This window comes from Vipera berus, assembly GCF_964194415.1.
Source record: "Vipera berus genome assembly, chromosome: 4".
Taxonomy (NCBI): domain Eukaryota; kingdom Metazoa; phylum Chordata; class Lepidosauria; order Squamata; family Viperidae; genus Vipera; species Vipera berus.
Genome location: NC_138206.1, coordinates 67,351,071 through 67,376,524, shown reverse-complemented (window position 1 = coordinate 67,376,524; position 25,454 = coordinate 67,351,071). Strand labels below are relative to the sequence as shown.

General features: G+C 38.6%; 1 protein-coding gene across 1 annotated transcript in view; it reads left to right on the top strand.

Moving 5' to 3' along the window:
* The first annotated feature begins 10,358 nt into the window (after nucleotides 1-10,358).
* The window catches only part of PTCHD1 (patched domain containing 1), a 53,263-nt gene continuing 38,167 nt past the window's right edge, over nucleotides 10,359-25,454 (top strand). Inside the window, exon 1 of the mRNA XM_081328066.1 lies at nucleotides 10,359-10,724. Coding sequence (XP_081184192.1) covers nucleotides 10,374-10,724 — 351 coding nt within the window. The 5' untranslated portion in view covers nucleotides 10,359-10,373. The remainder of the gene's footprint in view (nucleotides 10,725-25,454) is intronic.

The window sequence follows — 25,454 nt, the reverse complement described above, 5'->3', positions numbered from 1 at the left end:
CTGCAAGGGTAGGGGTCTTCAACCTTGGCCCTTTTATGACTTATGGACTTCAACTCCCAGAATTCCTCAGCCAGCATGCCTGGCTGAGGAATTCTGGGAGTTGAAATCCACAAGTCATAAAAGGGCCAAGGTTGAATACCCCTGCTCAAGGGTAGTAAAGGTGAAATAAGAACATTGCCCACTTTTATATTTTCATATCTTTTTTCCTTCCCTTGATCTCTGTGCTATGATGGACAGAGCTGAGCAAGTATTTGTTAGTAGGAGTGGTTGATGCTACTTTTGCCTGTCCAATATCTCCCTCTCTGGCAAGTTCTACTCTATCTGCTCATTCAGGTAGAACTGAATCAAGGAAGATTACCTAGAGCAGGGGTAGGGAACCTTGGCTCTTTTATGACTTGTGGACTTCAGTATCCAGAATTCCTGAACCAGCCGTGCTGACTCAGGAATTCTGGGAGTTGAAGTCCATAAGTCATAAAAGAGCCAAGGTTCCCTACTCCTGACATAGAGCAAAGAAATGCAAACCATGATTGCTTTATCTCAGCATGATGAATAATGCTTCTTCCTTTCCAGTTTCTCTTTTTGGAAGGACAGATGAGAGAATTGGATTTGCAGCTACTGTCCAGGGAAACTGCTCATTGCATAAAATTGTTGTGCACCTGCTTATTCTTGCTACCAGGATAGGATTTGGGGAAAAACCCCTCTAGGGCCACTAGAGAGATCAAAGTGGCAGCTGGCACACTCTTCATTTCAAACAAGCTGCTGCTGAACTTTCTGTTCTTAGAGAGATAGAATTTCTATTCTAACTTGTCTACTAGTTTGCTTACTCCTCTCTTGCTTGAGATGGTTGGGCTACTCACCCTTTCTCTTACTTGGACTGACTTGGAAGTAACATCTCACTAAGATATATTTCAGGAATTCCCTCAATGTGGAATTGTCTGTAAGATACTACACCAGCTTTCCTCTTTGTATCAAAGAGTTACAAATCAACCATTGGCTGTTAACATACAAATAATTCTGTTGTGAGAAGGATTGATCTAGGCTCCTCTATCCAGATAAAAGATACTGTGCCCAAAAAATCTTTGATCAGGATTGTTGCACTGATTGGAGATGTTGTCCAATTTATCTGGAGGCTGTACTGCCTTCAGTCTCAAGCAGCGTTTCTCGTGACAGCTTGAAGATGAGTGGATTACAGCTCCCAGAATTCCCAAGCCAGCATATTGTTGTTCCACATATTGTTGTTCCATATATCTTCAATTTGCCAAGTTTCGGAAATACTCACTTAGAGGGTACCTGTAAAAGCCCACCCTGTCTGCAAGGTTTTTCAATAAAAGCTTTCCTTACCTCATTTCAGTGATGGGATTCAGCCAGTTCGCACCAATTCAGCAGAACCAGTAGCTACTTTTTTGTTGCCCAGGCCCAGAATGGACTTCCAGAAGTGGCATCCACACAAAGAACGGGCATCCATATTTGAATCCCATCACTGCCTCATTTCTTGGAGGATAATACTTTCTCAGCCTGCTCTCCACTGTTCCTTTCCTATATTAATCCCCACTCACCTGTTTCTCTTAGAGATGTTTATATTGTTAGTATTATTACTGATTTAATCTTCAATTCAATTCACAGTCTGGGACTGGTAAAAATTTAACAGTTCAAATCCTCACCAAGGACCTAAGAACTATTAAGGTAGCAACTGAGTATATAGGCAGTTCCAAGTAAGGTGGGGGTTTTTGCAAAATTAGGATATTCAGGACTAATAAGTTCAAAATTTCCAGGTATCCACAACAGCCCTTTGGGTATTGTTGCTAGGGCTCCTATTAGTATTGGTACAATCATTGATTTCTTCCTCCACAATCACTCAACTTCAATTTGCAAATCACAGTCTTTTGTTGTTGTTTTTTCAGTCTGTTTCTCTTTAAATCATGTATCCCCTGATATTGCAATATCAATGAACCAGATTTTTTCTTTTCCACAATAGTGATGTCAGGCGTGATGTCTGTTTGGATTCAAAAGTCCCACAGGATCTTGACTTGCTCATTTTCAAGAAGTTTGTCAATTTGGTGTTCCCAAATTGCATTCGAACCCTAATTTCTGGCAAAGCTTCCAAATATAATTTTGGCAACTTGATCATGACATTGCAGATAATCAATCTGTGAGATTTTGCTGGAGTCACTGATAAGAAGATCCACTGTTTCATCTTTCTTGTTGCATAAGCAACATTTGCTGTTGTTGCTGATATGTTGAATTTTTGCTTTCATGGAATTGGTCTGCAAGTGTTGTTCTTGGGCAGCCAAAATGAAGCCTTCAGTTTCTTTTTTTCAGACAGCTCCATGTTACCTCTGAATCTACCTTTCCTTCAATGCTCTTCAGGTATTCTTTTTCCAGTTAAAAACCCAATGCTTAATTGTTTCCATTCTATATTCTGCTTTCAAACTTATTGATTTCAAGAGGTTTCTCTTGCTCACCTGATTCAGTAGAGGCTATTTTGCTTTTTTAATGTATTCATTTAAGCCGTGTTCCTCCTCTTCCACAGTTTATTTCACCTGTAAGAGTCCTCTGCCAATCTGAAATCTTGGCAAATACAATCGATCAATTTTTGGATGCAGAGCATGGTGCATTGTCATTAGTTTTCTTGTCTTTCAATCCAAGCTATCAAGTTCTAGCTGAGTCCAATCAATTATTCCAGCTGAGTATCATATTACAGGCACTGCCCAGGTGTTAATTACCTTTATGATATTTCGTCCAGTCAGCTTTGATCTCAAGATTTTCTGGAATTGCTTTATGTATTTAGTTGAAGTAGCTTCCTTGACTTGATCGTGCAACAGGTCAGAAGCTCCTAAGTACTTGTACCCCTCTTCTGGTGTTACTGCTTTTACAGCTCTTCCTTATCAAGTCTGAATCCATCATCTTCAACAATTTTTCCTACCTTAACAGCAATTGTTGCACATTTGTCAATGATAAATTGGATTTCAGTGTCTCTGCTAAACTCCTCAGTGCTTTTCAGTAGTGAGCTCAATTCAGCTTTTGTTTTTCCAAACAGCTTTAAATCATCCATATAGAGCAAATGGGAAAATTTCAACCCTTTCTTAGCCAATTCATAGCCACAGTTTGTTTTGTTCGAAATGCTTGTTCATGGTGCCATCAAAAGTATAAACAACAGAGGTGACAGTGAGTCACCTTGGAAGATACCTCATTTGATTTCAACTTTATCAGGTTCTTCTCCATAGGCCATCAGCTTAGTTTGCCATAACTTCATGGAAGTTTTCAGGAATTTCTGGGTGTTGCTGCTAATTCCAAAAATGTCTAAGCATTCCCATTGTGCTTCTTGTTGTTTTCCCACAAGTTCTTCCAAAATTTCAGAGTATTTTTTTTCCTTAGGTTTTTCACTTGTGGTAGCACCATGTCCACTTTCAAGAAATGGTGCTGGTTCTTTCAAAATTGTGAATTTTGCTGAAACTGCATTATTTGTTTATCATATCGCTTATTTTTTCTGCAATAGCTATAATTCTTTGTTTCAGCTCTTCAACCACAGCTGCAATTTCCTTGTTTTCCAGATCATATCTTGTTGTCAGGCTAATTCTGATTTTTTTTTTATTCTTCAGATTTCCTTGTCTCAAATTCTTCAACTTACTTAAATGCAATTGAATTTTCTTTATTTTTAACTCCAGTTGGATTTTCTACTTCGGTTTTCCCTTCTTAATTGCTTTATTCTTTTCCATTTTCAAGCCCAATTCTTTAGTAGTAACATAAGCTGCTGCATACATTAGCTGGTTTGTTTGAATTAATGTTTCTGTTGGAATAGTCTGGACAGCTTCATTCACATTCTTCAATACTTTAGACAAGCTTCTCTTACTAGAATAGAATAGAGCTGAAAGGGAGATTGGAGGTCTTCTAGTACAGCCCCCTGCTTAAACAGGAGAACCTATACTGTCTCAGACAGCTGAACATCTAGTCTTTTCTTTAAAATCTCCAGTGATGGAGCACCCACAATTTCTGGAGGCAAGGTGTTCCACTGGTTGATTGTCCTCACTGTCAGGAAGTTTCTCCTTAATTCCAGGTTGCTTTTCTCTTTGATCAGTTTCCAACCATTGTTTCTCATCCTTCCCTCTAGTGCTTTGGTGAACAACCTGGCCCCCTCTGCCTTGTGGCAGCCCCTCAGGTACTGGAACACTGCTATCATGTCTCCCCTATTTCTTCTTTTCTTTAGACTAGCCAAACCCAAGTCCTGTTGTATGTTTTAGTCTCCAGGCCTTTTATCATCTTAGTTGCTCTTCTCTGAATTTTTTCCAAACACTCAACATCTTTTTTGTGATATGGTGACCAAAATTGGCTGCAGTATTTCAGGTATGGTTTTACTAGGGTTTTATAAAGCGGTACTAATACTTTGCGTGATCTTGATTCTATGCCTCTGTTTATACAACCCAGGATTGTATTAGCTTTTTTGGTTGCTGCTGCACACTTCTGGCTCATAGTCAAGTGATCGTCCACTAGGACTCCAAGGTCCCTCTCACAGTTTTTAAGCCAGGTCTCACCCAATCTGTATTTGTACCTTTGGTTTTTCCTGCCTAGATGTAACACTTTGCTTTTCTCCACACTGAAACTCATTTTGTTGCATAGGGCCCATTGTTCAAGTTTGTCAAGATCTTTTTGGGTCCTGAGTTTGTCTTCTGGGGTGTTGGCTACTCCTGTCAGTTTGGTGTCATCTGCATATTTAATGAGTTCCCCTTCAATTTCCTCATCTAAATCATTTATGAAGATATTGAAGAGTACTGGGCCTAAGATGGAACTTTGTCATACCCTTGTGGTACTAGCTTGATTCAGTTTAGGCAATCAAATTCTTTCCATTTTTCCCATCTGAGTCTTAATCTTCTACTTAATTTGGCACAGTTGTTGGTTCTTCAACATCTAATCCAGTTTTTGCTCCTCATCTGCTTCTCTGATTTCCTTCCTTTTTTCCACTATATGTTGCTCCACTTCTAAATTATCTCTATTATTAGTCACAAGCCTTGATCTTGCGCTGCTCTCCTTGGAATCTCTTGCTATTCTGCATTAGTGAATAGCTTGTGCTTCAAAATAACATGCCTCTGGCCCATAAGTCTTTGGTCTTTGATTTCTATATCCAGGTGATTCTTCAAATCTTGAACATGCATTTTTGAAATCCACGTTTTGTTAGTTCAGATCAATATAAGCTTCCATAATTGAGTAATTATCTTCCTTTGTTCAGTTTTTTTGCTTTTTTCATTCGTCTTCCAGTCTCCTGTCAACTCCATGCCCTGGTTGCCTAGCAGAAGGAGCTGAGCTCTGTAGCATATTTTTCACTGAACACCCAGTATTTACCGTGAGTCTTGTTCATCCAGGCAACACTCAATCTGGCATAGAATTCACTTGACTTGTTTTCACCATAGTTAAATGGGTTGGGAGCAAGTTTAGTCAGAGCACACAAGCCCCACCACCACGACAAGATAAAGCTCCTTAGGGTTGTTGTTGTTGATTTAATCTTCAATTCAATTCACAGTCTGAGACTGGTAAAAATTTAACAGTTCAAATCCTCACCAAGGACCTAAGAGCTATTAAGTTAGCATCTGAGTATACAGGCAGTTCCAAATAGGGTGGCTTTTTGCAAAATCAGGATATTTAGGACCAATAAGTTCAAAATTTCCATGTATCCATGCAGCCCTTTGGATATTGTTGCAAGGGCTCCTATTAGTATTGATACAACCACCTGATTTCTTCCTCCACAATTGCTCAACTTCAATTTGCAAATCACAATATTTTGTTATTTTTTTCTAGCTGTTTCTCTTCAAATCATGCATCCCCTGCTATTGCAAAATCAATGAACCAGATTATTTTTTTTACAAATTTTATTGATTTTCTAATATTACATTCACATATTTTCAATCACATAGAAAATAACTTTCTTACATATATCCATAGTTTTTAGTTTACACATATTCGAGTTGTTTTAACATACAATCTTTTAGACAATCAATGACCTAATAGATTTTTCAATTTTAATTTCCACTAACATTTAGATTTAATGTTTGATATTTATCATTCCCAAGATTTTTAGTATACTCCCAATTCATCTATCACTATTCCTCACAAAATCTAATATTCAAAATACACATCCCATTTACTTTTCTCGCCCTCTATGTCAACAAATTAAGGATACAATATATCCTTCCTTTTTGCTAATTTTTAGTTGCTTTTAAGTAGTAATCAAAATTTCTTTTTATTTCAATACTTCCTCTCTTCCTCTTTGTATCTGCTATCTCTTGCTTAAACTGATAATTTTCATTTTTAACACTCCATATAGACCTATTTATTACTTTCAACCATAGGTTTTTAGCTTGTCTACATTATTCACCTTTACATGACCATTATGCACAAATCAATATTCAAATTAGCTATTAATATTTATACTGCTAAATTTTAATGGCCAAAAATTTTTCTTTATCTCAGTTCATAACAATGTCTTGTGTTCAACATACACATCTTATCTATTTAAGTACATTATGTTTCAGATTTCAGTAAGATGGTTGAAACTCCATTCTTCTTGAGTCTTATTCTGGCTTTCTTCCTTTGCCAAATCATCTTCCATGTCCTTGTTTTTGGGTCATCGAACCAATCTCCTTGTAATATCATGGATATTAATTGATATTGGCAAAACCATCCGATCGCCATTTTTTTAGAGGACTTGTAGGTCCAGTGGGTTGTCTCTTTGTTCTTCCATATCAACATAGTTGTTCTGAATTGTTTGTCTTCTCATTCAACTGTTCTTTTTCTAGATCCTTTAGTTCCTTCTGAGTTGTATAAGAAACCTTTTCCTTTTTCCAAGTTGTCAATGTCTTTTCTGGATTTTCAAATATCAATATTTGTTTAATAGTAGATTCTTCTATCATCGTACTTGAATCTTTCATTTTTTTTCTATTGTATTTTATATAGATGATTCTCTAGTTGTGGTCAAAGTTTGGTCTTTCATATCTGGGCTGTCTTCTTGTTCCTTCACATAGCCTCTTAGTATTTCATTGGTTGTGGTAAGAATTTGGATTAGTGTTTCCAACATAGCGAGAGTTTGTTGATCTTCATCCATAAATAAATTTTGTTCCTGGTCTTCTTCCATATTGGTATTTTAAGCTAAAGGCTTTACACTTAGAAAATCCAAAAGACAGAATTTTTTTTCTAGGTAGGGAACACAAAGCCTTTCACAGCTATTGTTTCAAAGTTCCCAAGTTTATGTATCTTATCTATTTCTCTGGGCAGTCAGCCAGGCCCCTGTTAAAGTTTCCCTGAGTTCCAAAGTTGTCTTAATCTTTTCAGTTTTTCTTTTTTCTTTTAATAAGAAAGAATCCAGATTTCCAACAGAAGTAGACAATGAAAAATAGGAAATAAAAAATCTTTCAATCCATATGCTTTGAGAAATAAAGTTCCAATTGGGATTCAGTTACTTTTTCAACGTTTAAAACGCTCCTGGGTATTTAGTTGCAGCTCTTTCTGGAGGGAGGGCAAAAGTCCCCCTTCCTTCACCACAGGGGGGAAAATACTTAGCAGCTTAAGGAGATACAGAAAGTAATTAGGGTGTAAAAGAGGTAGATCTCACCCAGTCTCTTCCGCGCTGCTTTAAGAGTTGCATGGTGGAAAATGTGACTTTGGCTGTTCACAGCCTAAGGACAAGCCATAATGGCCGGTCCTTTCATCCGCTGGTTTGGAGGGATCGCCAGGTCTAACGGGAGAGTTGCAGCTCTCCCGCAATCCAGCAAGCGCCCCTCCTTGCTGGTCGCCTCTTCGGGGCAACTTTCGGCCCTTTTCAGGACCCCCAGCAATGCGAAACTGGACGGGGGAGAGAGAGCAAGTCTCCCAGCTGTCCATAGCAGCTGCGTGACAAACCGGAAGCTTGAACCAGATTTTTTTCTTTTCCACAACAGTGATGTCAGGTGTGGTGTCTGTTTGGATCCAAAAGTCCCACAGGATCTTGACTTGCTCATTTTCAAGAAGTTTGTCAATTTGGTGTTCCCAGTAATTTTTGCGGCATTCAAAATAAATAAAAACAAAAATAAAAGTAAAAATAAAAATAATACAGACAAAAATGTGAAATCACAGCTACAAGTTCTTTAGCTGGTGTTTGCCTTCACGCACACTGAGTTCTTCTCCAGAACCTGGAATGTCACAATTTTTCTTTTCAACTAGTTTTTATTATTATGGTTCATTGCAGAATCAGCCAGATGTTTAGATTTAGCATTTTTATCCACCTATTGGTCCTTTCCCAAGGACATGGGATATTGTTGTTTGGTGGTGGTGTTGGTGGTAGTAGTAGTAGTAGTAGTAGTAGTAGTAGTAGTAGTACTTGTTTAATAATTCTTAAGCCCCCGTTTCTACTGCATTGCTTTTGGACCCCTGCACGCGCAAAAGCGCCCATCTACACAAAGACTGCCATTCTCCGTCCGCATGGTAGCACCTTTTTGGTTGGAGGAAAAGGGGGGGAGATTTTAGGCAAGCTCCGGGCAAACGGTTAAGGGCACCGGCTTCTGTGCGGCGTCACCTTGTTAATGGGCATGTGCAAAGTATTCGCACATGCCCATTTAGGCAAGAGATTGAGCAGTTTTCGCTCTCCCACCAGCAAGACCGCTGAAGCCGCGTCGCACCGAGAGAGCCAGGCAGACAGAATCAGTGCGAAAAGAGGAAGGGGGGTGGGGGTGGGAAGCAGCAGACACACAGACGGAGCGAGCGAGAGAAGCAAGTGGGAGGGAAGTCAGGAAGGGGAAATCGTGGAATCGCCGAGACGTTTCTGATCCCCGGCATTTGAACCGCCGGATCCTGACTATGCGTTGACAAAGGAAGAGCAATCGCTTGAAACCAATGAAATACACAAAACTGTATCTCTGCGCTGCTCCGGTCGGGAAACAATGGGAGCCACGTTCGCCTGCGTACGGATAAGTCCATCTCTCTCAAACGGGCTTCTTCGGGGACTCCTGCAAAGGTGAGACTCGAAAACTTTGCCATGCCTTAGGAATCGGTTGAGTGTTCGCTCTCCTCTTTTCCTGGGTGATCTTCCGACACTGATGGGCAGCAGCTATTTCGCTTGGATGGGACGTGCTGGCGGCGCTGACATGGATCTCACCTGAAGAAGGATCTGGTCGTTTTTTTTAAGTAATAACAATTATAGCCATCCCAGTTGCGGGATAGGTTCCTTGAAACTGCAACGCCGAGCGAACAAGAAGCTCCGATTTAGGGATTTGGGCATTAGCCATCGGTAATTGGCAGTCAACAACCGGGACTTCCAGCTAAGTTGCTCACATTGTGGAAGGGGGTGGGGTGGGTGGGGTTGTCTTGTCTTATTTAATATTAATTCGGTGCGACCCTCTAGATCACATCTAGAGGCTGGGAAAATGGGGCGAGAAGGCTTTCCTTCGCCTAGTCGCCTGTTCTGAGCCACCTGGGCATCGACAGGTCAACAACTGTCATGAGAAAGCCGGCAAAGAAACTGCCCCTGAACTCCGGCGGCAGCCTTAGCGGCGACGAGGGCTTTAAAAAGGCGAACCTCTTACCACTTTCGGGGTTTTGACTGAGGAAGAAGCGAGTCTCTTTCCTGGCCTCAATTAGAGGCGCGGGTGGGGGAGGAAAACCATTCATTCAGTTCTGCGGGTCTGTAGTCAGCCGTAGCCCCCTTGTCTCCTCGGGAGCTTGCAAGCCAGCGACGGCCACCGAAATCGCCAGCCTCCGAAAGACCCGGGCTCCCAAAGCTTAATTCTATGGGTGGCATTTTTAAAATAACATTGGCATTTTTATCCCCTCCCCATCTCTACCCCTTAACGCTCCGTTCTGTGCGGGCTGCTTAACTGAGTTAGTCAGCAAGTGTGTCTATCGACACTCCCCCCCCCGCGCGCCTACACACACACACACTTCTGTATTCCCCCATATCTTTCCTGGGTAAACAATTCTCACCCACCCACTTGCTTTGGCAGAAAGAGCTGCCACCATAAAAAGCGGAGAAAAGAAATAGGGGTTGCCATCACTAAGATCTTGGCTTCCTCGCTGGCCAATCCTCTTTTCTTTCCCCCCCCCTCCCCCGCCCCCTGCGCGCGATTTTTTTTTTTTTTGCTCCCGCCGTCTCCCTTTCGGAATCTCTTGTTGTTGTTTAAAGTCAGACAATGAGGCGCCGGGAAACTCCCTTCGGCAGCCTGGAGGTAGGCAAAGAGCTTTAGCACCCACCGCGCAGAAAGGGGGGGGGGAGGGTGGGTTGCCTACTCGGTCAATTTCAGCCCGCAGGGGAAGCTGCTCCCGCCTGCCTGGGCTCCCCGATGGTTTTGCCTGGGCTCTGGGAGAGCTTCAGATTCCGTCGTGCGCACCTCGCCCTCCTGAGCTGCTTCTGCACTAGAATGTTGCGGCAGGTCTTGCACAGGGGGCTGAGAACGTCTTTCGCTAGACTCGGCCACTTCGTCGCCAGCCACCCGGTCTTCTTTGCCTCTGCGCCCGTGCTCATCTCCATCTTGCTGGGGGCCAGTTTCAGCAAGTACCAGATCGAGGAGAGCGTGGAGCACCTGCTGGCCCCCAAACACAGCCTGGCCAAGATCGAGAGGAACCTGGTCAATAGCCTCTTCCCGGTGAACCGGTCCAAGCACCGGCTCTATTCCGCCCTGCAGACCCCAGGGAGATACGGCAGAGTCATCATCACATCCTTTGTCAAGGCGAACATGCTGGACCAACATCACACCGATTTGATCTTAAAGGTAAGGATTAGCCATTCCTGATGAGTCACCCCCTTCTCTCCACCCCGTTGCTGAAATCCTTTCTTGCCTCCCTGCATGGATTCTTAAAAATGTGTAGAGGTATCTCGTTAGTGGAGTAGCAGTCATGTATGCCTGTTCGTGTAACCTCTGCTCTGGTCTGCAGTTCATAGTTCTGCAACAGTTGGGCTAACTATGGTTTGCAGAGGAGAATACCTGCACAGATTCCCTCTCCTTTTCAGAGGTGATAAGGGGGGCCCGATTGTGAATGAAAGAATGGCACTTTTCTCTCTCTCTCTCTCTCTCTCTCTCTCTCTCTCTCTCTCTCTCTCTCTCTCTCTCTCCCTCTCTCTCTCTCTCTCTGCCTCTCTCTCTCTGCCTCTTGTCCCTCCTGTACAAATTGAGTTAGTGACAACCACTTTTGCTAATTTGGAGTTCAACCTAAACTTCAACATTGATGGATAACACTTGTAGGTTACTCTTACCTTACTCAAGACCATCCTTTGATTACAGTGGCTATGCAAGTTAATTGAAAATTAAATACAGGGGCCGTTTTATTTCCAAAATATTTCTTTCATCAGCATTCTAGTCATTTTAAAAATTGCTGCATGCTACTTTCACATACACAAATAAAAGATTTGAAATCAGAAGAAATTGATTGTTTTTATAGTTTCTTTGTGTAGATATTTAGTGTGTAATGTAATGCAGCAAATTTTACTCAGTTGTTCCTGAACTGTATAAAAGGTCCTCCCTATTGCAATATTTTTTGTCAATATTTAGTTTGTTGTCTATTTTACAACTGTGTCATACTTTTCAGTACAGGTTTGAGATAAAAACATGAAAAAATGCGTGGATGGAATCAAGATGAATGAAGTTGATGAAAAGGAATTCTTTTGAGTGTGTTTGTGTGTGTAATATACATATATACACATATAAATACATACATACACATACACACAGAGAGAGAGATGGCTTTGAGCCTCCATATTTACTTTTTAGCATTAAATAACATTTTGATAAACTTTGGTGACATACTGCAAAGTAATCACAAACGTTTGGACCTTTAGTATCTCTTGCAATGAGAAAATACATATTCATAGAGTCCTGCCAGTTCCACTAAAAGAACTTGCAATGGAATCCATGATATCAGCTTTTACTGATCTCTCTCTTTCACACACACAGAAACACACTGATGTAGCAGTTATAGCCAATGTTTTCACATGGAAATAAATTGTCAACTAGGAAAACCCTCAGAAATATCAGTGCTTATATTTACTCTGAAAGATACTGCAAACAGATGTAGTAATGATTGATTTTTTGGGGGGTGTGCTATCTCTAGAAACCATAACTACAATTGTAGCAATAACTATCTTTTTTCAAATAAACAAAATATAATTAAAAACAAAATCGTAATAACATTAATTATTGAAAAGAAAATTGATTAGTTGAGCCTAGTATAATATTCAACTTAATCTAAAATAGCTGTTGTTACTAAAATAACAGTCAACTATGCACCATTATTATTTCAATACCATCACCTCTTATACATTGAAGCCATCAGGTACATTAAATGTTATCTCTTGTTCTGTAGTCTTAATTGTCCAAAAGATTGGTTTAATTGCTCCTTTACTGGATTAGCGCCATGTTCTGCCAAATGTATGGCCTAAGTCTTTGAAAGATGCTGTAGATTGGACTTAAGCAAGCAGAGACAGAAAAAAATACTGTTCTTGATAAGTTGTAACAGTATGATACTGAATTGTGCAGTAAAAGAACATAGCAAAGAAAGATATGAACTAAAATTATAATAACTAATGCTAATAACTGGAGAGTAAGCCATGTAGAACAAAGTAGAATTTACTTCCAAATAACACGCATAGGGTTGTGCTACACTTGTAGCGATTCACATTATTTTTTTAGCACATCAGTGAAAAAAGATTCCTTCAGAAAAGATGGTCCAAATAGAAATTTATTGACTATAATATTAAGTTTAAATATAGCTGTCCACTCTATATTTAATATATTTATATTTAGTATATATTCCAATAATCAACAGCCGTTTTCCCCTTTTTATCAATTTTCATGTCAAAAGAATTGACATTGGCACCAATGGTAGTGTAACCAAAATATTTGAATGTATCTGGAATATCTAAATTGTAAAAGGTGGAAAAAAGGTGGTAAATTTAGTTTACCAAAACCTGAAGTTACTAATGTTTCGCTCCCTCCCCCACTCTCCCCAGTATTTTAAATTTCAGAAGGAAAACTTCATCTCCCCACTTTTTAGATGTCAAGCCATTGTGTTTTCATCCGATTGACAAATTGTGCTATTGGTCCTATAGTTTTGCTTCAGGTCTGTTTCCTGTCAATGGATGTTAGTCTTGGGACATAAGAAAGAACTATTTTTGAAGTAATGAATCAGACTTGGCAGAGAAGTGAAAATGCATGAAAACAACAGCTAGACTATATCAGCCATTGAAAGCTCTCCCAGATAAAGGTAGATCTCAGATACTAAATGTTACACCTGCTGCTTATCCTCCAGTGTCAAATAAAAGGCAGTTCTGGAACTGTGGTTGTTAATTTTTGACTTCATTTTAAGTATTTCCAAGTACCAATTGCCAATTGTTTGAAGATGCAAGAGTAAAGAAATTCTTTTGCATTTATTTTGGTTTTGGGTATAAGTTAATGTAATTAATTTTTAAATGTTCATACAGCAATATAATATTGAGATACATTTTACACCTCCACTTGCAGATGTTTTGGGGCAACTTCTTGGTAGCTGATTCCATTTTTTGTCAGGCAAAATGCTAAAAAAAAGACACTGATTTTTGGGCAAATCTATCAAGTTACCATTTCTCCTGACAGAGCATTGTTCTAATACCATAGTTAAAACAATTGAGTTTGTTAATGAACGACCATATTTCTTATTACAGATAGTCCTTGACTTATGACTATTTAACCATTTTTTGAAGTTTCAGAAAAAGTGACTTACGACCTTTCCTCGAACTTATGACCATTGAACTCCCCTCACAGTCATGTGATCATAATTCAGGCATTTGGCAACCAATTCACACAGTGGTTGCGGCATCTTGCAGTCATGTGATTGCGATTTACAAACTTCTGACAAGCAAAGTCGATTGCAGAAAACAATTACTTAATGTCTGTTGATTCACTTAACAACCATGGGAAAAATGGTTGTAAAATCAATGCCGGTCATATAAGTTTCATTCACAATTGTTTACATAAGTCTGCTACCATTGTATGCATACTTACTCAGAGGTCTCATTGTGTTAAGCAGAATCTATTCCTTACTTATTAATTAGGGTGTACAATAATATATTTATTTTAAAAAATGGAATCTCAATAGAATTTATGAGCAGTAGCTTCCCAATGGAACCAAACAAGTTAGAAGGAAACTTTTTGTTGTTTTTGTTAGATGCAACTATTGTATGCTCAATAAGGGTGAGGGGGCAGTTTTGTTTGTTTCTTGTTTGAAATGCATTTTAGGGTATTAGCATAACAACAAAGCATAAAAGGAAGTATAATCACCCCAAACTATAAGAGATATAATTTGACAACAGTACTTTGAAAGTAATTACCTTGTGTACCATCTGTCTGTCTGTCTATCAGGTTTATAATGTTTATTTTGCTTTTCTATGGATCTAAAAGCAAATAAATATTTTCACCCTTAAAAAAACCTAGATGAAGTTTGTTCTACCAGGTGGTCTGCAGATATGTTGAATATCAGTTTCCATTATTAGCCTTCCAGCATTAACAAGAGTCACCTGCCATTAGGATCCCTTTGTTGGATTAGAAATCTTTATCAAAAGATGAAAGCAAACATATTGTCTATGGGAGGTGTATTAAATCTGTTCAATTGATTGTGCTGATTTTGGATCTTCTATCAAAGGTTAAAACCAAAATTAAAACAAGAACCCAATATTTACGGTAAGACTGAGCAGTTTAGTATCAATTATAGGGTGGATTCTTTACAACCCACAACAGTAAATTCACTTTTCAAAGCAGTGTTTTGTTTTCCTTTGCTTATTTACACACTTGTGTATTACTACCATGATTCATTTTAGCTGCTATTAAGAAGGGTATCGCAACCTTAATATTTTTAGACAGTCCATTAGACAATACAATATTCAAACATGACACAAAACCAAACTAATTTAATTTTTGCTTATTCAGCAATCTTTAAGTATGGTGAAATGGGTATAACTTAAGTATTTGAGTAAAATATCACCACAATTTATGATTAAGAGAATCATGGATTATCAAGTCCAAACTGAAATGCTATGGTTTGTTATTGAATGGCAAGAGAGCATATTCCTGCAATATGTTGTTATAAATAATTTGATTCAAGTGAGTAAACACGTATATAACAACTGGGTCTTTTTTTTGGGGGGGGGGAAATATTGCTAGACCAGAGTGAATAAACTGATGCTCAGTCTAGACAAGAGACAATTATTGGACTGTGCTGAAAAGAAAGTAGATTTTTTTTCCCCCATGAATGAAGACATACACTTCCTGTCTCAAAACAACACTTTTGCACTTTGAGTTATCTTCCTCATCTCCAACTTTATTATGAAACCAACAGTTCAGAATACAAAAGCCTTGGTGGAGCAGTGGGCTAATGCCTCCTTAAGTAACACCAGCTGCCTGCAATTAGTGCAGGTTCGAGTCCCACCAGTCTCAAGGTTGACTCAGCCTTCCATCCTTCCGAGGTAGGTAAAATGAGGACCCAGATTGTTGGGGGCAATAAACTAAGCTAAGCTGACTTTGTAAAAATGCTGCTTGGGGGGGGGGTGAAAGCCCTAATAAGCAGGCATATACATAGAATGAAGGCTATTGCTAAGCACATTGATTTGTGCTTCTTAGATTGTAAGCCGCCCTGAGTCTTCGGAGAAGGGCAAGATATAAATGGGATTTTTTTTTAAAAAAAAAGTTAGGGCATTACGACCTGTTTCTTAGTGTATCCCAGATAATGCACAATGAACATGCTAAATACAAAGCATCTTTTTATTACAAGGAAGAGTATAGGATCTCCACTTTAATTCAAAAGGTATTGGAGAACTGCAGCAAATGTGAATAGGCAGAGAATATTATATTCCCATGGTCTTTTCATCATAAAAGTACAGTCCAAATTTCTGGATGCTGGAATAAATGTTTAGTCGCAGTGGGCAAATTAAAATTAAATTTATAAGTTATAGCAATGATAAGCATGTTGGAGAAAGGGAAAATTACTCTGAGGAATATTGGGAAATCCCTATTTGTCACTCAGGTCAAGGTAATGTAGGAAATAAATGGAGACACCTGAGATAAAACAAAGTGAAAAAGGAGCTTCTTGGATGTTTTCTCCTATCAGTAAGCAAGCCCCATCCTGCTGCAAGATCTTTGGGAGTCAGAGGTGTTTCACTTGATCTACTCTAGCCTGTGTATAAAAAAAAATGTGGTACCTCATGACTGGCATATTCTCCTGTTGACCAAAGATGGATGGTGATGTTCAGTCTAAATTCTCAACCTATAATCCTCAGAATACCACCCTGAGATCTGCTGCAGGATGCTGTTCTGGCATTTATGAATGGTCCAAGATATTTTGCTGCCCAGGAGAGGAGAGCTGAATTCCACTCAAATCAAGATGGCAGTGAAGTTATTTTGGCACATGAACAGATAATTCCACAAGTACCTCTGGCAGTAAAAATAAATAAATCAATTAACTTGTTTTTGTCATTACAAGATGTTCATCTAAGATGGTTGATTCCATTAATCATCTTCCTCAGAGTAACCTTTTTATACCTAGAATTCATCTTTAATCCAAGCATTTCTGAACATTTTTTTCATATTCATATTTATCACATATTTACTAGAATTGGATCCCAATCTACTTGCTATAGGCCAGAAATTTTAAAGAAAACAGCTTGGCAATACTGTACTTCCTGTGTTTTTGGCAACATATATATGTTTCAGTTTCAAATATATATATATATATACAGAATTATTAACCACCTGAATTTGAAGACCCATTTTTCATGCACTCAAGTGGGTCTGGGTAACAGCCTTTGCTGGCGTATAAATATGTGATGCAAATCTTTTTTCACACTTAATTGACATGAATGAATTGCACTTCACCCATGGAGACTTCACAATATAAAACAGATTTCTTGAGATATTATGTAGCCAACGAACCTTTGCTGAGAGAAAAATGTCTAAAAGATTTCTTGGGAATTATGCGTCCTCTTTCTTTTCATTATTATTAGCATTAATATTAAAATCTCAGTCCTGCTGTTCCTGAAGCCAGATCATTTATACATCATTTATACAACTGATTAACAAAAATAATTTTATGATTGTTCACAGGAACCTTTTAAAACAGTCAATATAATACATGGAAGAGAATAAAATGGTACAATAGATAACATTAAAATACTAACTTCATCTTAGACATTTAAATCATGTAAAGGAAATGTTAAAACCTTAATCAGTTATGAAAAACCTTCTAAACTGTGTTGTGCGCACTCCACAATTGGATTCTAAAAACTAAAATTTCTGTTTAGTAGCCTTCACCTTTACTGAATTAATGGAAACACCCATAGAATAATTTCTGTGGATCTTAAGTTTTGAATAAAAATTTGTATAAATTTAGATCTTAAATGTCTACAGGAAGTGACAACCATCAGATAACCTGGTATTACGTTTTTATGAGTTAGGAGGCCATGTAAATATGATACATAAATAAATAAATAAAATCAGTTAAGAATGGAAATTGGTGACTAGCAGATGTTACTCAACTACTGTCAGCAGCTCCAATCATTAAGGACTTTGGCAATTGTAGTTTTATCAACATCTCAGTGACAGGTTCCTCATCCTACTAAGGTTTAAAACAGGTTTTGTGACCTGGAATGCACTTTTTCTTATATATTTAATAGCTGTAATAGCTATTAGGATATCAGCAAATATGACAGTATCATGCCAACATAAGGGACTTCTTTGCCTTTTCATCTTGTCTTTTGAAGCAGTGCTTATTTTATTTGTTTTCCCCATTGAAAATTGTTGAATGCAGAAGATCTAAGGTCCAATTTTCAGTATCTTTGCAAAAGGGATTGAAACTCAGTCAGTGTTAACTATACTGTGCTTTAGTGGCCAATAATATGACATAATGTAAAGCTCCAGGCAATGTGATTAATGGCCATGTTTGATGAGGATAATGGATGTTTGATTTTGTAACTAATCATATTTGGAAAGTACTAACCAATATAACAAAGCACTCTGAAATTTAGGATTATAAATGCCTAAAATCATTTTTACACTGTGCTCTAAAAGAACTACAAAAACCATCAAGCGATGCATATCCATATTTATACATATACAATATATTTAATGTATTGGAACATTTAATATATACTATACTGTAGATTGTGCCACATTTGGCAAGTGTCAGCATGAAAGTTTTGACAAACCTAAATGAATTTTGCGAATCATCACAAGTCTAGGCTATCACATTTAGGTAATACCATAGTCATTGCTTACCAATAGCTATGAATTTTCAAATATTCACAACATAGGGTTCCCCCGCACATACATGCTAGTCGTTTCCGACTCTAGGGGCCGGTGCTCATCTCCGTTTCAAAGCCGAAGAGCCAGCGCTTGTCCGAGGACGTCTCCGTGGTCATGTGGCCGGCATGACTAGACGCCAAAGGCGCACGGAACACTGTTACCTTCCCACCGCAGTGGTCCCTATTTTTCTACTTGCATTTTTACGTGCTTTCGAACTGCTAGGTTGACAGAAGCTGGGACGAGTAACAGGCGCTCACTCTACTACACGGCACTCGGGATTCGACCCGCCAAACTGCCGACCTTCAGATCGACAAGCTCAGCGTCCTAACCCACTGAGCCACCGCGTCCCTATTCACAACATAATTTATGCTTATCCAGACTTTTAAACATTTAAAGTAACTATTAGATGGTGATGCACCTAACAGGAGCAAACGTGGCCATCCAAAAATAGGACTGTAATATCTACATATTCAGAACAATACAGCTGTGTATATCCTTCTAGTTTGTAGTTTAGAAGGAGCAGATTTAAAAAAAACTGTAAGGGTCCAAGATATATGGATGTAGAGGTAAACTCTACAGATTAAAGAAAGAAAGAAAATGCACCTTTATTTCAGTTTTTCCACTTTCCAAATATACATTCACTCCATTAGAGCTGAAAATGTTCAGATTATGAACTACTAGTCATTAACCCTTCTGTTATGCTTATCATAGCAGGAAAAAACTTCAGGAAGTAGCACGGCGAAACAAGTCCTTTTCATCTTTTTTTTTACTAAGACTTTTTTTTCTACTCCACACATAAGTACATAGCTGAATAGAATTGTACTTCATTTCCAGATTGTCTGTAATTTTGCAATGGATTCTTTGATTGTAGCATTGGAGTAGATTTTTTTAATATATTGCAGGTACTAGATATCCATACAGAATCAGATTTGTGCAAAGTCACTATTACAATAATCAGTGGATTTGTTGAACTGTAACACACTCCCTGTAAAATTGAAGCAATCAATCTATAATATATTCTCGTCATCTTATCAGTCACTTTTTGCATTCAGGTGTTTGCAAACCACCAGGGCAGAATCGGAAAAATAGATTTGTTTTGAAACAACCTCTTAAATTTTGCTTCTGGGACTTGTGCCATTGACATTTGCAACATTTTCCCCCTCAAAGCCCTGAGGAGATAATTTTTCTGTTTAATGAGAGAACCTAAAGTCTTTCGGTAACAATTCTCATATAATGACATGGCTCCAGGGGGCTCCGGCTTCATGAAGAAAAATGTGTTCCATCATGAGAGTTTTTAACCCTGCCCACATAGAGCATCCTCTTTAGTTCTTCTAAGCACAGGTTGCTCTTTGTCCTTGGCCTCAAAGTCAGTCTGTAAACAACTAGAGGCAAAATTTATAGTTCCACAGGACTGTCACAAGTGTCAGGCTGTCATATCGGCAATGTTTTTCTATTCTTGTCAGATTACTCACACTGCTGGAGCTAAATAAATCCATCACCCCTAATTTTATATAGTGATCTATTTATTGCCACATGTCTAATGACACAGCATAATTTAGAGTAACAATGTACCATATTTCCCTGCAAAATGTTTTACACAAAGGACCTCAAAGCAAAAGCAAAAATGAACATACTTAAATCTCAAGTACAGATAAACTAAAAGAATGAGGACTGACAAGCTGTTTTTGAAATACAGAAAATATTTCCCATTCTACACTATTAGTGAAATTACCATAGAATAGTTCTATATTCATCATTAATAGCAGCTTTAATCATAACTGGGTCTTAATCCCAGACTTCTTAATTCTATACTTTAAATTTGGGAATTAGGATATAGCTTTAACTGTGCAATTAGTCTAGAACTATAAGATATGTGTTTCCTGTCCTCTGTTAAGTTTCCAGATTTTTGGAAACACTTCAATGGACCTTGTTTCTTCTTTTCTTCTCATCGAACCTTTAGACCTAACTCAGTCACTGTCTTGGTGTTTTCAGAGAGAAAACATAAATAGAAACTTTTTTTTGCTTTTTCACTCTTTGTTTCTTTATAGCCAGTCAGATGAACACATGGTAATAGTAAGATGAACAATACATTTGATAAGCTGATGCTTTAATGCTTGTAAAGTAGATGGCATCATGAGCTAATTTACAGCTTCCCATAACTGGCAGATTCACATGCGCTTTGCCACCTATAAAGCATTTCTGTTTTGCCTTTTATTAAAACATACACTTTAGTACTCTGAAATTCCATGGCACAGTTTTAATTAAGCTCCCAAACAATGCTTAGGGTTTTTTAAAAGTCTGACAGCCTTGGATTCCAAAATAAATCCTGGATTTAATCCAGAAGAACCATAATAATCTGCTTTGAGAACAAAGATACAGCTTGACATTACTATTGAAAAGAAACTTTCTGGATGAACAAAATCAGCATAAATAGGGGAAGTATTTATCCCCAAGGCACTGTCTTTCCTATTTTAAACAGGTATAACTACCTGCAGATCATGCATACTGTTCCCTTGCCCAACCCAGAAGAATTGGTCCTCTGTATTCAGCCTTTTCTGTTCTGTGGCTTTAACCTCCAAAGCAAGTCCTCATCTTGAAGCCTTCTGTGCAGGGCTGTTACTTCAATCTCGATCACCCTTCAGGGACATCTTTGCTTGCTGCTGTTGATGATTCTGGCTCATCAGTTTTTTTCCAACCAGGTTGTCTTTCAATTCAGCATCCTTTCAGGCACAGATCCATTCCCAGTGTTGCCAACATTAACTAATTAATAGTATGAACTGTCACACCATTTCTCATTTCAAATTTCTGGCCAGATATGTTCTTTATAGGCTTCTAACTCACAGTTCAAATATACTGGTGTTTGATCGATCCAAGTGGTACTTACTCTCTCTAGTAAATGTTTAAATCTTCTTTGCATTATCGATGCAAACAAGGTAAGGTTGTTATCTCATGTATAATACAAGAATCAGCTCTAAACTTCTATCCTGCTTATGTGTACTCATAATTCTGGATCTCAGGATTCTGGTGCAGAGGGCAGATACTTGATCATAAGAAGTGACACAGTGTTTTAAGAAGTTGCAGACAGGGTCCTTCTTTTAATTTGAAGTGCTACACAGCCCTATTATGCACAATAAATATGCATATTTTCTTTAGTGCCTGGGACTATACTGGAGGTTCTCTTCTTCAACTTGCCAGCCTTTGTGTTAAGAATACCAAATGAAACTCTTCTGTTAGCAATGTTGATTATTTGTAGGTATAGCTCTCAGATTCTTCCTCAGGCAGAGTGATGCCTGTGCCAGCCCAAGCAATTTACCACCAGTGAGACTGTCATCCATAATGGATAACAGGGTCATTGACAACAGTCTTTGCTACCTTCTCCATGCTATTGTTTGTTCTTTCTGTACTGCTCATTCTACTATGGCAAGGGTCTTCAAACTGGCTGAGGAATTCTGGGAGTTGAAGTCCATGAGTCATAAAAGGGCTGAGTTTGAAGACCCCTGTACTATGGTTTCAGGGGGTCTCAAGAAATCTCGTACAATATAATTATAGACCTAGGAAGTATTTCTATGTAATATCCTTAAGCACGTTCTGTACTATAATTTATCCTTTTTGCGGGGGGGGGGGGGGCAGGATTCAATCTGAGTCAGTCACCAGCGACCGACCCAGATTGGATCCTGCAACATTATCCTGGGACACATTAATTCACCTTTTTTTGTTGTTGTTCAGATCCTTCTCTCATTTTTTGCATGATATATTATTACAAATTGATGATGATCTTTATTTAGGCCCCTAGTATACTAAATAAACAGGTACAATGCCTTTTCATGCAGAAGAATTTCATAATAAGAATGGACATGATTTTGCATTTGAGGGCATTCGGGTAAAAAAAATATTTTGTGAGAAATGGGAAGAATTTGTGAGCAAAAGGAAACTGCTCACAAAAAGTATTTAGATCACAACTTGTTCAGGTTCATGAATGCTTTTCATTCTATCGTAAAACTCCTCACAGACAATCTGCAAGCAGCTTTCTTTTTCACCTATCTTCTCCCTGCTAAGACTTCGTTTTCCCAGCCTTCCATCCTTCCGAGGTAGGTAAAATGAGGCCCCAGAATGTTGGGGGCGATAAGCTGACTTTGTAATAATGCCGCTTGGGGGGGGCGCGAAAGCCCTAATAAGCAGGCATATACATAGAATGAAGGCTATTGCTAAGCACATTGGTTTGTGCTTAAATTGTAAGCCACCCTGAGTCTTCGGAGAAGGGCAGGATATAAATGGGATTAAAATAAAAAAATAAAAAATAAATTGATTGTAACTGATGGCTTGGCTTTATCACTGACATGTTCTTTTTCATTGGCTCTGTTCCTGAAAGAGGTCTACAATATGTCTCCCTCTTTCTTTCCAACCTTCCTAAATAGGATTTAACCCTTTTCAATATTATAAATTAGAAATGTACAGAACACTATAAATCAATCTGCTTTACAGTCTTAGATTCTTTACAGTGTATCAAGAAGCATTCTGCCCTGGTATATCCTTTCCATATTCTGTAATTTCCCCAATATAGACAGTTATTATATAAACATAATTTAAAGGGAAATTTATGTAATGGAGAATGGAAACAATACAATGTGCAGTGAAGTAAGAGTCTTTTGCTATTATTATAGTCCTACTCTTGTCGTTCATTTCTCAGGGGTCATTGTTCCATTCCCAAGACTGACATTCAGTATTGGGAGTATCATCCAAAGCTTAACCTGCCCAGGTACTTTCTAAGGACCATCATTCCAGTATCGGGCCTATCATCATCATTTCAGGTCTAGGTCTATTGATTTCTCAGCAGCCATGGGATAAGGGAATGGACTGACAAAGCCAGAAGCCCATACACTAGGAAAATGAAATAGCTAATGAAGGATTAGAAGGATAAACAGCACACTTTAAAACCAGATAAATCTCAATTATTATACCGTATCCATTAGTTACATTAGTATTACTTTACCACATCCTTAGTAATTTTATTTTAAACACAATTATTTTGTATTCGCTATTGTGCTTAATTTGCTTTTGTATTTAAGAAATCCCTTAGTACCATTTTCTTACTAACACCAAAAGGCTAAAATATTATTACAGGTGAAACTCGAAAAATTAGAATATCGTGCAAATGTTCATTTATATCAGTAATGCAACTTAAAGGGGGAAACTAATATATGAGATAGACTCATTACATGTAAAGCAAGATAGTTCAAGCCGTGATTTGTCATAATTGTGATGATTATGGCTTACAGCTCATGAAAACCCCAAATCCACAATCTCAGAAAATTAGAATATTACATGCAATCAATAAAACAAGGAGTGTACATAGAACAATATCGGACCTCTGAAAAGTACTGTATAAGCATGCATATGTACTCAGTACTTGGTTTGGGCCCCTTTTGTAGCAATTACTGCCTCAATGCGGCGTGGCATGGAAGCTATCAGCCTGTGGCACTGCTGAGGTGTTATGGAAGACCAGGATGCTTCAATAGCGGCCTTCAGCTCTTCTGCATTGTTCGGTCTCATGTCTCTCATTTTTCTCTTGGCAAAGCCCCATAGATTCTCTATGGGGTTCAGGTCAGGCGGGTTTGCTGGCCAATCAAGCACAGTAATCCCACGGTCATTGAACCAGGTTTTGGTGCTTTTGGCAGTGTGGGCAGGTGCCAGGTCCTGCTGGAAAATGAAGTCAGCATCCCCATAAAGCTCATCTGCGGAAGGAAGCGTGAAGTGCTCCAAAATCTCCTGGTAGACGGCTGCGTTGACCCTGGACTTAATGAAGCACAGTGGACAAACACCAGCAGATGACATGGCTCTCCAAATCAACACAGACTGTGGAAACTTCACACTGGACTTCAAGCATCTTGCAGTATGTGCCTCTCCATTCTTCCTCCAGACTCTGAGTCCTTGGTTTCCAAATGAGATGCAAAAGTTGCTCTCATCAGAAAAGAGGACTTTGGACCACTGAGCAACAGACCAGGTCTATTTTTCTTTAGCCCAGGTAAGACGCTTCTGACGTTGTTTGTTGTTCAGGAGCGGCTTGACAAGAGGAATACGACATTTGAAGCCCATGTCCAGGATCCGTCTGTGTATGGTGGCTCTTGATGCACTGACCTCAGCCTCAGTCCACTCCTTGTGAAAATCCCCAACACTTTTGAATGGCCTTTTCCTGACAATCCTCTCCAGGCTGCGGTCATCCCTGCTGCTTGTGCACCTTTTTCTTCCACACTTTTCACTTCCACATAACTTTCTATTAATGTGCTTTGATACAGCACTTTGGGAACATCCAACTTCTTTTGCAATTACCTTTTGAGGCTTTCCCTCCTTATGGAGGGTGTCAGTGATGGTTTTCTGCACAACTGTCAGATCAGCAGTCTTCCCCATGATTGTGATTCCTACTGAACCAGAGTGAGAGACCATTTAAAGGCTCAGGAACCCTTTGCAGGTGTTATGGCTTAATTAACTGATTAGAGTGGGACACTTTGAGCCTAGAATATTGCACCTTTACACAATATTCTAATTTTCTGAGATTGTGGATTTGGAGTTTTCATAAGCTGTAAGCCATAATCATCACAATTATGACAAATCATGGCTTGAACTATCTTGCTTTGCATGTAATGAGTCTATCTCATATATTAGTTTCCCCTTTTAAGTTGCATTACTGAAATAAATGAACTTTTGCACGATATTCTAATTTTTCGAGTTTCACCTGTATAATGTTTTCCATTGCTACAGAGAATACAGTTGAATTGGTCCAGGCCCTGTTTATCTCCCACTGGTCCATCTATTTACCTCACAATTTGCAATGGAACATTTCTTAATTAACTGATCATTCTGGAAAGGCATTGCTGGATATATCCAGGCTGACCATTTAAAAGGGAAAAGTCCTCTGCATTTGGTTCAAAGATGATAACACGTAACAAATATCTTTAAAATTTTATTTATTTGTGGGGCAAATAAACAACCGAGTTTGAACAATACACAACTCCCCAGTATGTAATTGAGATTAAAAGATAAATCAGATTAAAAGCAGCACCATATGCTATAATTATAGAAAACTGGTCACTCAGAGAAGATCGGCCATAGATACTTGATAGTCCATAGCGAAGGTAGTCTGTAGATACTGAACTTTAATTAGCTTTAAAGATGACAACCAGC